At 36.5% G+C, this 14,364-nt stretch overlaps 1 protein-coding gene across 1 annotated transcript; it reads right to left on the reverse strand.

Annotated features, from left to right (window-relative positions):
* Positions 1 to 718: 718 nt before the first annotated feature.
* Positions 719 to 6,456, reverse strand: LOC147549724 (uncharacterized). Its single transcript, XM_086671311.1, has 5 exons — positions 6,034 to 6,456; positions 4,671 to 5,804; positions 2,579 to 3,411; positions 1,935 to 1,991; positions 719 to 1,204 (listed from the first exon to the last, which is right to left on the reverse strand). The coding sequence occupies exons 2-5, from the start codon at positions 5,665 to 5,667 to the stop codon at positions 959 to 961; spliced, it is 2,133 nt and encodes a 710-aa protein (XP_086527437.1). The 5' UTR covers positions 5,668 to 5,804; positions 6,034 to 6,456; the 3' UTR covers positions 719 to 958.
* Positions 6,457 to 14,364: the final 7,908 nt, after the last annotated feature.

Consider the following 14,364-nt stretch of genomic DNA (forward strand, 5'->3'; position numbering starts at 1 on the left):
AAACATCAAACGGAATACAAACTACGAGTTTCAAAACAATCGAAAATTCTTCTTCCTTATGTTGCTAATGAGTGGATTGAAGTGTTCAAGCAATGTGTTTCAAAACATCGAAAATCTTAACTTAGGGTTTTTCAGTTTCATTTTTCAATCACAAAGAGACAGAGATAGAGCGAGAGAAAAAAAAAAAAAAAAGAGAGAGATTGAGATGTTTGGCTTATCTATGATTAAATTTAGAGAGAGAAGATGAAATGAAGGAGATGATGAAAGGGAATCAGAAGGAAAGGGAAGAGCTGTTTGGGATTTCGATAGGGGTTAACTTTGACCTGCGACTTGTTAAACTGTTTCTTACTCAAAATATCCACAAATGTCATTCCTTTTTTTGGTAGACACTCTCTCCAACATCTCTCCAAGGTTTACTCTAAAAAATATTGATGTCTTCAATTACCCATTGAACTAAAATGTCTCTAATGTATGTGATCTTGTGTCCCAGACAGCCTAGATATCCCAAACATTCGTGGACATTCAAAATGTCCAAGACCAAAGCCCAAACATTTGTGGAGGTTAGAAAGATCTTAAACATTGGAGGACATTTCTGATATTCACAGCTAATGCCTCCAGACATTGGTGAACATTGTCATATCCACCAATATCCACATCCGCCTGCCCCACTGAAATACATTCGTGTCAAATTATCAAAATTCAGGCTAACACAATATCAAGAAAAAAACACCACCTTCCCCCTCAACCTAGAATTATTTTGAGATAGAAACTATTGTCCAGCTCAAATGAAATAATCATCTTTCAACAAAACTGAGAAACTTCATCTGCTACAAAAAAGAAGCCATGAATAATAACCTAATTATCTAATGGAACATGACTAATTGTTAATTTTACGCCATATACTTTTGCTCACATTCTTGAACTAACAATACCGACCGAAAGTGGTTGATTTCGTTTCTTATTTGATTCTCATGCACTTGAAGAGGACAAAAGCGAATTTCTCGTACATGTGAGTTTTCAAGTACATTCTCTCTACTTTGCTCTTTCCTCTTAATCCCATTTGTTCTCTTTTTAGTGGATTGTTGAGCAAATACAGGAGATTTTGGGCAAGAATTTCAGCTCCAGGACGGCCCACTGGATGAAGAAGACCTGTTACATTGTGCTCAACTATCTCTGCTGTTCCTCCGGCATCTGTACCAAGCACCTGTACCACAAAAAGAGAGTTAGAATTTGTCAGAGAATTGTCCCACATGGAGTGATAGAAGTTTAGTGACCAAGTATATAAGATCTAGGGCGTCGTCGTTCACAGCAAGTTGGATGGCGCATAATTTATGTGGTGTCAGTAGGCCCAACCTGCCTACATACTGCACACAGAACCATACTAAAAGACACATATTTCACTCAAAGGTGACATCTGAGAACTAGACCCTCTTGGAGTATATCCTGATCAAGTATATAAGTTTCAGGGCCTAACCACACATCACCAATTGGTCTCAAAATGGAAGTCCGCAAGCTATGCACTTACCCACATGATCTTGAGTAGTAGTTCTTGTGTACACTAGGGTTTAGGGGCTGAATTTCCCTGTGTAGATCATCCCCACAAAAAGAACCATATCACCCTGGGCTAAATGGAAAATGTAGATGAAGTTTTCTCAAGATACTAAACGACCCAAGAAACCGATATGGAGATTACTTCTGAGAGTGGTTGTCTTTATCCTTCACTAGCTTATATTCATCCTAAAAGGGCTGAAATTTTGTGAGGATATTGTCCATGATGAGGAGATAATCTTCCTAGGTAAAAATCATCTAATGTGAGCTTATGATTGTGCCTCGTCTTTCTCAAACCATACAAACGATCAACACTATTCATCAAAGAAAGTGATTCTATACTAGAAGAGAAAAAGAAAATGAAAAAAGAGTATATGGTTCTGTACCGGAAGACCAAATGCCATTGCTTCGATTGTCACTCTTCCAAATGTTTCCCCAAGACCCTATACATCAATAACAAGTTATCAGCTTGAATGGTTTCCATAAGCATAAGATAGCTCAATTTTGAATTATTGGGGAAGAATATACTTCACGGGTCTTAAAAGTTAGGACATGAAATATAATGGGTAAAATGAGAACTATGGAGTTGTAGCCATCTGCTAAACAAAATACCCATTCTCTTAACAACGCGCAAGGGACCTAAGGGTCATGAATGCAAGATACAAATTTCTTATTGTTCTTACTTTATAAACTGTAAGCTTTGCAGTAAAATAACATAAACTTGTACATTCGATGCCAGGACGCAATAATTGAAGTATCCAATAAGTTGAACTTCGAATCAAGATTTACAATCTAGAGGTAAATCCAACCTAGGAAGAAGAAACTAGGCCAAGGCCAGGTGTCAATTCTCTGCCTTGGATTGGTCTCCCCAGTTGCAGAGGGAGATTATGGTATCTGTGGCATCATATTTGTATTGAATGGAAGTTTTTTTGTCTGGATCATAGGCGTAAAACACATAGCACAAAGTCTGTAGTGACTATTCCATCATTATAAAGGACAATATCACAAGATTGTTATAGGAGAAGATTACTTGGGAATTTATGACGTAAACATCTGCTGCAGAATATAGCGATGCTACACGTGTAGTTGCTGGAGTCCATAGAACTAACTTTGACAGCCTTGGATGTCGGGATACAAACCCGAGTAGTCCTTTCACATAAGGAACCTTATTACTCTTAGATCCCACAGAACCAATTAAGACTCTAAGATTTTCTTCCTGTGTTTCCTTGTTGTCAAGCACAGCTTCCTTTATTTTATCAGTGTTTTCAGGGATCACTGTTTTTGTTTTATTACTGGAAAGGAGAGTTCTAGGCTCACTTTCTGATTTGCCAATACGCAAATTTTGAAGCAAAGCTCTTGAATGCTGCTCCTCAGAAACATCGTTTTCTTGTACTGTACCATTTCTTTGAGGATTTTCCAGAGAAGGGTCTTCTTTAATGGCCAAACGTGCTGATTCAAGAAGCAAGAATTGGCCTTTGCCGGGGTTGATACTACTTAGAGTCATCACAAGCATATCTTTATCTGTTAATCCCATTTCTTTTCTTACTTCATCTCGCAATAGACGCCTTTTCTCCAGCATGTTCTCAACAGTGAACGACGGAGTATTCAAGGAAGAAGGAATGCCTGCTACAAAGGCTAATTCATCGTTAACAGAGAGAGAAAATAATGCAGGTTGAGTATTAAGGTTAATTCCTTCTTCTTTTGACCAGTCTAGCCACTGTTTCGACTGTGATTCAGAAAGAAATATCAGTAGTTTTACTTGGTTAAGCATAGGTTTTGCTCGATCAAAGTACTCTCGTCTGTTCTCCATTATCCACCACGCAATTTGATTAGATCCAGCTTTAAAGTGTGTAAGATATTGTTCTGCAGCAAAACATCGATCTGATTAGGCATAAACAGAAAAGCTAATATATTTTTTATATACTAGAGGAAAAATTAACAGGCGGACAAAGCCTCCAATAGCCAAACTGGGACCCAAACTCGGGCTTAGGGTGTTTTTCTCCACTGGACTCACTAACCAAGTTATTTTGCTTGGTTAAGACTTCTCGATTTAGACCAGTTTTAGGGGAATTAAATGCGGTAGCAGCAAGGGCAATTTTTTTCCAAGAATCTGTTATGTCGGACATACTAATTAGACGTAAAAGTATAGATCTTTAAGACTTCTCGATTCAGACCAGTTTTAGGGGAATTAAATGCGGTAGCAGCAAGGGCAATTTTTTTCCAAGAATCTGTTATGTCGGACATACTAATTAGACGTAAAAGTATAGATCTTTAACTCAAGAGTTGTTCCATCATCCATTTGCATAATTTATGTAACATATACATAAATACATATATAAGTCATGCTTGATGTCCATAAACAATTAAACCAAAAGTCCGAAACATGATATTAGAGGCTTTAATAGACTTTCGTTCATAACTCCATATTCACGTAGAATATGTACTCTCTGACTGACATTCACTTTGTAACAGCAAATGAACAATACCAAAACAAAAAAGAAACTCTCACTGACATTTTTATACTCAAGAAAGACTAAAAGATTGATATATTTTCTAAACCAGATTATCATCCAGAACAAGTACTCGAGAGAAAATGACCACCACCCATTCCTAAAGCAGTAGTACTTGGTTGCTAGGAAGCTTCATGAGATGGTGCCACTAAAAGCACGCAAGGCCAAGAATATGAACAAACTTTTATAGTCTGTGAATAGGAAAATTACGAACTTTTGAGGAAGCATATCATGTTTAACAATGTAACACGGGCATTGCTACAGTTATCAAATCTAACAGAGTACTAGGTGTAGGATACTACAAACTGAAAACATCCCAAAATGGAAAACTATTTACACTTATAATTATTTTACTTTGTTAGGTATTTGGACATTCTTATTGTATCCGATGTGGTTAATAACAAGTGACAATGCAAGATCAAGAATGAAAATATAGTAGAGATTTAGGTTTTAGTGGAGCCGCGGCTCCTCACAGACCACTTGTCTACACCCCTTCCCATAATTGTTAGAGTGGTACATTGAATAGTTTTTTTATATACTGATTGAAATTGTTTAAGAAAACAATAAGAATATTCTGAGACTTCATATAAATAAAATAATGCAAATTCTTACCAATCCATTGTGCACAGACAGCAGATCCTGCAATAACAAGATCAGCTTTCATGGCAGTCTTGTAGCTAAGCTCAGCCTTGTCCTCAACCACTTTGATTCTTCGTCGTGTAAGTTCTCCAATTAACCCACCTCTTCTGCTAAGAACTACAGCAGATACTGTAGCTCCACAGCTCAAAAGCTCCGTCGCTAATTCCATCATTGAAATTGGGGCCCCTGTCATTGAAAGCTCATGGAATATCAAAACAAATTTTCTAGACCAGACAATACGAGCAAATTCACCCTTCCTGTCACAGGTCCCTGATCTCTTCTCGGCATTCCATTCCAAAATTCTATCCTCCGTTGATCCAAATGGACCAACAAGCAACCTATAAGAAGTGTTTGTTTTCGGAATATCATCTTCTTGCTCCACCAATTCAATAACTGGAACATCATTGACTTCTTTTTCCTTCCTACGTGTCTTACTTCGTAATCTGCGTCCTGCAGATGATCTCTTACTTCTGTCTGAAAGTTTTCGCTTACGAGATGAAGCCCCGTTTCTCTTCTTGGTCACTGTCTCACCTGTTTTCTTCGAATTTGACCCGTTTTTGCTTCCATCAACTTGGACTTGACTTGAGTTATTATCAGAAACAGCAAAAGTTCCATTTCTAACTACATCTGGTTGCTTATTCGAGTCTGAATATGAAATGCTCTCTTTACTTCTATACCCAATTAACTCTGCTTTACCATTATCACCATGAGCCCATCTGGATTGAACAAAAAACCCTAGATATGCCCAAAGTGTAATTAAGAGCAACCAAAGTAACAATCTATTACCCCTGCACCATTGAAATCGACCCCCATCACCTCGACCTTCTCTTCGAGGAGTTCGACTAGAATGTAATCTCCTAAATGATGGAGAACCCCTAGGAGTTGTCGATTTCCCCGATAATGTGGATTTTAAGCTCCCACTCACTCTCAAAGATGATGGTCTCCCCTGAAAATCTCTTCTTTCTTCCATTTTACTTATTACTAACTAATTGAACTGTCAATTCCTTATCAACATACTTCAAATCTCCCAAGAAACATAAAAAAACCCTTAAAGCTTAAATCAACCTTATCCAACCCAAAACTAGTATTTCACAACTTGTTAACTTCCTACATAGAACAAAAAATCAAACTTATTTGATTTCAGAAACTAGATCAAACTAGTTAATAAAGGGATACAAAATGGTACTATAATTTAGTTCAATGCCACTTCAGAGTTGTCAAAATTATAAAATCTTGAAGATCCAAACTATAATAAGAAGAATCAATAAAACTATGACAATTTTACTTAAAAAGAAGAAGTAAAAGAAGAAGATCAAGTACTAAATTACAAACTCACCCAATGAATGGATCTAAAGAATTGCTTAGTTTAGCTCCTGAACTTAATACTTGTTAGAAGAAGATGATGATTATGAGAGGACTTTGATCTGAAGAGGTGAGAGTGATAAAAGTAGTTCAATCTTTAGTTGAGATGAAACTTGAGAAAAGGTTTGAATCTGAGAAATGAAAATGAGGGAAAGAGAAGGTGAAGATGAAGATTAGAAATGAGTAGAAGATTTAGTCCAGTTACAATTGATGATTGAACTTGTCGGTGTTACTGTAGAGAGAGAGAGAGAGAGAGAGAGAGAGAGAGAGAGAGAGAGAGAGAGAGTCTTAATTTCTGAAGTTAAAAGTTGCAGAGATTTATGCAAAAGATTATGTTAAAAAAGACATTAGAGAGAGAGGCAAATATTTTTATGTTTTATAATACCAAGAAAACAAACTGGCGTACGTCGGTACGTGTACCACAACACGTGTGAATAAAAGCTAAAAACATTTATATAGTATTTACATTTTTTTTTTGAAACCTGAAACCGTTTGTCATTAATAAGTGATTATATCACAATGTTACATGGATGATCATAATTATTTCTCTCCTCTGAAAACTTCATGAGAGTTACATACCTTTAAATCCAAAGTGCCTCATGAAGAGAAAGAAATGGGACTAGACACAGACTCAATAAATGATCCTAAATGTCGAAAAATGAAAGGATTTTAAAGATCACGGATGAAAGGGCCCTAAAGGTCAACAAAAAAACAGGATAAAACCAAAAGAACCACCGTTGTCGTCACCGCAGAACCGTCACCGGAAAACCGTCGCCGTCACCGTCACCGCCATTGAACACACCACGTACAACACCAAATCTTCGTTGGTATTCATATACAAATCATTACCAAAATCCATTTTTTCCTCTCCACGAATCACAATCGTGATTAGAATGATTCGTCTACTTGTTTATAGACGAAACTTGTTGCCGGATTGAATTGAGAAGATAAACAGAAACCCTATCTTTACCACCGCCCTTCTATCCAACCATGATATCCCTTCTTGTTCGAGATGATCGATCTACTAATCCGAGATTTTTAGGTTTTCAATTTGAATCTATATACTTTATATCATTATCCATTGAATTTACAATGGTTAATTCAAAAGAAGATAAATTTGTTAGTGACGACGAATGTAAAGGTTCCGATCTTGAAAATCAAGCAATAGGTTGATGATTCTAGTGATTTATCTTTGATGAGTTTGGATATGTCTGAAACTGAAGTTGTAGGATCTTTGACAGTTAGCCATGGAAGAACAACCTCTGGATCTCAAGGAGGAGAAAGAGAGAAAGAGAGGGAGGGAGGAAGGGATGAAACCCTCGCCGGATTTGGCGAGGGTTTCAGAAAAAACCGATTACTGGATATAGTATTTACATTTGAAATATTGATTTGACCATCAGAAATATTTCAACAAAATAAGAAAGATTTGACCATTAGAAATAGGAGATTTTAAAGGCAGTGCATTTTGCCAACTTAATTTGGTCAATTCAGTGTGACTAATTTTGGTTATAAACGCAATGTTATCTTTGAGGGTTATTTTCACCCGTCCGACAAAAGTTTAGAGACTTTCTTCTCCATTTTCTTTCTTCTTCTTTCTGTATATTCTTTTTTTTCACTTCCTTCTTCTTCTACTTCTTTTCTCTCATCTATCTACTCGTCCGTGAAGGGGGTCTCCCAATCCAGACGATGAAAAAAGGAGAAAGAGGAGAAGAAGAAGCAGGAGGAAGAGAAAATTCAGTTAAGGTTATTGGTCGGAGTCGGTCGACGACGACCTAACATCAATTAACGTCGTTGGGTCAAACATTTGTCAAGGCATTGCCTCCTAAAAACACATTGCCATTTAACTAGGCTACAGATTGTCTTTAACAACTTTAGACATTACCTGGAAAATTTCCCCTAGAATTATTAGTTCCATTATATTTGATCTTCTAAAAATGTCATTTGACCCTTTGTAAGAAAAAAATTGTCACTTGACCCTCTAAAATATGTTGACGAAACTATTACAGTATCGTTGATACATAATAACAAAAAATTAAAAAGGAAACATAAACCCACATATCACCCTGACCCGTTTTTTCTTAACATTGTAAGATATACTCGCCTGAATTCAAGGAAGAAGAAGAAGTTAACCAATTTACCTAACTTTCAAAGTTAGAGGAGTTTATAGGCACTCTCAGGCACTCGTGTGAGTCACACTTTATAGGCACTCTCAGGCACTCGTGTGAGTCACACATGTATTCTAATTAGTTTGTTAATTCTGGTTAGTTGATTAGTTAAGTTTGTTAAGAACAACTAACAGATTCTCGCCCTCTCTCTCTCTCTCTCTAGAATTGGTTAATCAATTTTATATATATTGAGTAGAGAGTAAAAGAGAAGTGTAATAAGAAATTGTGATATTAGTGAATGAATAAAAAATTCTCTGAGATTTGCGAAAACTTTTATGGTATTAGAGCCAAGGATTGTTCTTGATCAAGATAGAAGATCAAATTCAATTCGAAACTAAGAGCTCATAAACAAATTGGTTTTCTGTATCGAGGAATCAGAGATTCAAGACGTTGTTTCAAGATGAATACTCCACCACAGGACACGAACCCTAACTCAGGTCAGACTTCATACAATCCTAGTCTTACAAATTTGATTTCTGCTAGGTTAGATGGTTCGAATTTTCTTGTTTGGAAAGATCAAGTTGAAAATGCCCTAATTGGGAATGACTTTATGTGTTACATAGATGAAACATATACTGAACCACCACAATTAACTGTTGTTGATGGAAGAGATGTAGTTAACCATGCCTATCTTCAATGGCGAAAAACATACAGTTTTGTAAAACCATGTATTAAAGCCACAATATCCCACTCAATAGCATCAGACATATTGGGACTCAAAACCTCTAGAGACATCTGGTCCTATCTTGAAATGGTTTTTCTCCAAGAATTTGAAGCTCAAAAATCCTCATTGAGAAATAAAATTCAGAACATCAAGAAAGGGTCTAGTTCTGTGTCTGAATACATGAGTAAAATCAAGTCTATAGCCGATTCACTTGTTGCTGTGAATGATAAAGTGAGTGACTCTGAGTTAGCAAGAATATCATTACAAGGTCTTAGAAGAGAATACTCTCATGGTGTGTTTGGATGGAGGAATCATGAATCCGCAGATTCATGAGTCCTTTGGATTCATGATTCCACGGATTCATGAATCCAAGTAGCATTTTTTGGTTTGTTTGGCAACTAATAAGAATCCTATGATTTATTATTATTTGAATATTTTCAAACGCTTCTTTAGAAAATTATTGAATCAACCTTGTTCTCGAAACTCGTTTTTTCAAATATCGTTCCATTCGAGAACTCTTCGTTTTCTTCGTAAATTTTTTTCGAGATACGATTTTTTAACTTTTTTCATATACAAATTTTTTTTTTCAAAAATAGTTTTTCTCGAAAGGCGTTTTTTTCTCAAAAAAAAATTCACCATTTTTTTCCCAAAAACCATTTTTTTCGGTAACCGAAATTTTATTAAGCCTATTTTTTTCTACGAAAACAATTTTTGGCGAAAAACGATTTTTTGTGGTGGAAAAACTAATTTCGGGAAAAAAAATAATTTTCGGCAAAAAAATAATTTTCGGAGAAAAATATAATTTTCGGCAAAAAAAATGATTTTTGAAAAAATAATATGTTAGGCATAATTATTTTGTCGAAGAAAATATTTTTTTGTTGAAACTTAAATTTATTAATCCAAAATCCTAGCAAATCCTAAGGGGTAGAATGGGATTTTGGTCCAATACAATTTTTGGAATTAGGAATCGTTAGGATTCAAGAATCCTAGGATTCTTGGTAACCAAACAGACCAAGGATTCATGATTCCTACCAAATCCCTCTTTTAATAGGAATCCTACAACCAAACACACCATCAATTCATCATAGCTACACAAAATAGAGATGGTGGTTTAACCTTTGCTGAATTAAGAAGCAGACGGATTCATCATGAACAGTGGATGAACAGTGGCTTAAAGAGCAAGAATCTCAAGAAGAATTGAGTGAATCCTATTTTGTAAAAAGACTCCCAAATAGAGGAACCCAATTTAGAGAAAATCAAAGATTTTCACCTCAAAATCAAAGCATTGAGCCCTATCAAAGAAACCAAAATCTTGATTCATCTCAAAGAAATCAGCCTAAACAAAAGCAACTTCAAGGACAAGTAACAAATAATTTCTTTGATTATGCTACAATTCCATGTGGTATTTGCTATAAATGTTGTTCCTCTGGTTATCATTCGATAAGTTGAGTTCTCTCTGTCTTGGCTTGATTCAGACAGAGTTTCCTTTCTCTAACTCATAGAGAGATTAAGAAATAATGATTTATCAATATTCCTTCTTTCGGACTAACCGAGATAGGTGTTAGTGTAGTCGAGGCAAGAATGAATTCTCTTTCCTTAAGACATTTTACACCCCCGTAACAGTACCAAACGTTAGGGTGTATGCCTTCGGGATACAACGACTTTCCTTTCAGAGTTTTAAGATGGTACTTCTTTATTCTGAAAGCGGACGAACCTTTGTAAGTATTATGAGCTCTTGGACTAATGCGGATGATCTTCTATTTGCTTCGGAAATTCAAATATCACTTGAAATTTCTTTCTACCTTTTTCTAGATATTCTAGTCTAACCAGAACTTCTAGAAATACTTCCTAATTAGATATTCTAGGCAAACCAGAACTTCTAATTGTTAGAAGGGAAGAGAAGAAGAGAGTGAATTGAATTGATTTTCTAGACGACCTATGATTATTACTTCATTCTAAAATTTCTTTCTTCCTTTTTCTAGATATTCTAGTCCAACCAGAACTTCTAGAAATACTTCCTAAATTAGATATTCTAGGCAAACCAGAACTTCTAATTGTTAGGAGAGAAGAGAAGAAGAGAAGAGAATGAATTGATGAAAAATGAAGTGGGTTTGGTGGGTTTATATAGGAATTGAATAGGTATATTATTTTGGGACACATCTCTAGTGTTTTGGGGACAAAACTCTTGGTTTTTAGGGACACAACTCTTTGAGAAAAGTTGGTTATATAACTGGGATTTTCGGGTGAATTTTTGGCCATCAGATCTGGCTTAAAAACTCGGGTGAAACAGCAGCCGCTAGATGGGCGAGATCTGTACCGAAACTTACCCACTGCGCTAACCAGATGGCCGACACATGTCCGTTTGATGGAATCTGGCGAATTCCCGCAAATGTCCCGACGCGGGGAGAACGCGGATCGTTAGATCTTCGCGGATTCCCGCGGACAGAACGCCAGCCGTCCAGATGCGGACGCGCGTGCGTTGCTTGAATGGTCCCTATTTTAACTTGTCCTCTTTGACGATTTAGTACCTATTTCAACCGTTCTTCGTTCAAACTTTAACCTTGAATTTCTCATTCATCCGGAATCGGATTTGAGTGATTCTTGGCTCTAAATTGTAGAGCTCGACGAGACGAACGCAATGGCGCGTTCCGTTTCTGAGTTTGACGAGTCGGCTCGAGCCAAAATAGGCTCCGATTCCAACAATCCCCCACATGAATGAAAATTCGAGGTTTACTATATACAAACATACTATACTGACATACTGACACTAAAAGAGCTCATATGCGGAACTTCGCTGCATCGGAAGAAGGTAGTCTTTCGACTTTGAACCTTTCCTAGTGAATAACTACAAGGTCTACAAGGACGGCAGTGAACTTATCGTCTTGAACTGAGTCCTGGGAATTGTAAACCTGAATAGCTATCACACAGCTAATCCCTTACCTACTTAGGTTCTCGGTTGTGTTCATTTCGGCCCTGAACAATCCCGAATTCATGTGTGCTTTAGAGAAGTCGGCCTAGACGACCTTCCCACGGAACCGGCATCAATTCACACACATATAGGTTATCCGTAATAAGGTATCCTGCTATACCTCACGTTAGAATCAAGTTCTAAGTTTTCGGATTCATTAAAAGCTTAATGCTTAGCCTCTCAATACAGGCAACACTGTTTTCATCCTAGGAATGGGTAAGAGATAGAAGTCTCTTACAGTGTTACTGTCGAGTCAGGATATAGCTTCAGTTGCCCTTTGAACCTAGATCGTGGGATCTCCAGTCATCTAGGTAGGGTTTCACCATGCCTTTACTCATTTACTTTAGGCGTTTTTGCCACATTCCCCTTGATGATGCAATTTCAACTCTCTTGTTCACCCTTGTTCTTTACGGATCCGCCAGGTAACTTAGGATTGAGCATAATTTTAATTTATGCATTCCTTGAGAGCAATTGCTTTACGGTGCTAGTCTATTTATTTTGAATTCTCTAGACTTACCGTATTAGTGCCTACGCAACAACTACTTATGTTTATTGCGTGCACTGGCTTCAATCACAAACAAATATCCTCCAGGAAGTTTACCTACTTCCTTTGCTTTCTCCAAAACAATGTATCCATCAAGGCCTTTAGGATTACATTGTTGATCCAGCTATGCACGTCTGCCTCTGAGGATTTTGTGATATCGTAGCCCTTAGTGGTTTGTCATATCCACTGTTTTGTATCTGAGATTCGAGTGTTGTCCACATATCTTCGTTTTCTTTTATGATATGTACAACCAATTAATACGAGTCTGCTCAGATACCTAAGAACTATTTGTTACTATGATAACTCTTTCTTGAATTTGTTCAAATTCAAGTATTTATGCTTATCGTGGTTTTTGAGTGGTTATTCTACCATGCACTTTAGATTATCAATCATGAGTAACGATTCAATCTGGAAAAGTATCAAATCATATCTTCTTAAACACTTTCTTATTCCTAACTAGTATTGTTTGTTCTTTTGAACAGATGATTCACGGTTGAATCTCGTTACTTAGTTTAGGATTAGGAGGAGAAGTTCTTTCCATTTGTGTTTTTCCAGATTTGTTGAGTGAATTGGAAATTCACGTCATTACTTATATTCACACACTTGATTTCCGACTCTTGTCACAACTTAGTGAATATAACCATAGTTCTTAACTTAATGAAACCTTATTGACCAAACACTCTTATTGGTTAAATCTGGTTTCCGAGGAACTCTATAATTTCCTTCTTTTTACGTCATTATGACGTTATATCTTCAGGAGAATTTGGAGTTCTATATGCCATTTTATTTCTTTATACTTGGCTTTTCGGTTCCTTCTCGGGTCCCCACACATTTCAAGAGTATTTTCTCTTATTCGTCAACTTGGGTGGAATCTAATACTATTCCATATAGGGTACCGTTCAGATATGTAATAATATCTGCCCCCACAGTTCTAGGGTAACCATTGGATTCTCCTTTTTGACAAAACTATTTTCGTACACAATTTCTTTAGTGTAGTGTGTTTAGTTTTGTTCTATAATATGATGATTTATGATTATTAGAACCTTGAGATATAATACAAGGTGAGTTTCTCTTTTAACTTTTTCTTAAGTTATATGTCTTAATTATATATACTCCCTTGATAGATCGCATGATCATCAAAGTTATCATTCCCTATTTTGTTCTTTATCGTCTCTAGATTTCGTTCATACTCTTGAATCGAAAATCTTACCAAGACCCTTGAATTTACTATTCGAGTCACGTCTAGACCGAATGATGTAATATTTACGTCTTATCAACTTTAATTCTCTTGTCTACCCAAGAAGATTAGGTTGCCATGAGGATTTATAAGGACTATTCTAGGGGCCTCTTTACAAGGACTTAAGGATTTATTTATAATAACTCCTAATTTCGAGATCTTTCAGCCAAGGTCCTTCCGTTTAACACATCTGAGGATTCTTTGTAATTCTTAGACAGGCCTAAGGACCTTCAAGAGAATTATTTACTGCCTGAATATGTTATACGAAATAACTTACTTTCTCGAAGACAAGTTTGATTTCAGAATTTTGCATTCTTCGTCAACTTTGTATTCGAGAATGTTTCACGGAATTTTCATTATCTCAGACCGATGATTTCTTTCGAACAGTTCGTCGTCTCGCAGCTATTTGTATAACGAGAACATTCTGTCATCGACCTTGTCTAACCGTTTAGGTTTTGACATTTGTCTTGACACACTTCTTCGATTACTTATGTGGTTGTCTTCTTCGATTCGTCATCGAATTGAACCTGTAGGATCATGTATTCATCATTGATCGCTCTCTGTATTCTCGATATACGGTTTCACACCCAGTATTTATGTCGATACTTGGTGGTCAAGATGTCGCTTAGTTTTTCGATGTCTCTGTTATCGAGAAGATATTTTAAGAGTCATTAACTAAGTCAACATTTATGGTCACCATGGGTTGAACCTTATTTCTGTTCATGGC

This window comes from Eschscholzia californica, unplaced genomic scaffold, assembly GCF_041429995.1.
Source record: "Eschscholzia californica isolate CP2 unplaced genomic scaffold, dmEscCali1.0.p SCAF_3, whole genome shotgun sequence".
Classification (NCBI taxonomy): Eukaryota; Viridiplantae; Streptophyta; class Magnoliopsida; order Ranunculales; family Papaveraceae; genus Eschscholzia; species Eschscholzia californica.

Coding starts and splice junctions, on each gene's coding strand:
- LOC147549724 (XM_086671311.1), bottom strand. CDS start 5,667: ATGGAAGAAAGAAGAGATTTTCAGGGGAGACCATCATCTTTGAGAGTG. Junction 3,412..4,670: donor TGTCTGTGCACAATGGATTG/GTAAGAATTTGC, acceptor GTTTTGCTGCAG/AACAATATCTTACACACTTT. Junction 1,992..2,578: donor TTTACGTCATAAATTCCCAA/GTAATCTTCTCC, acceptor ATTGATGTATAG/GGTCTTGGGGAAACATTTGG.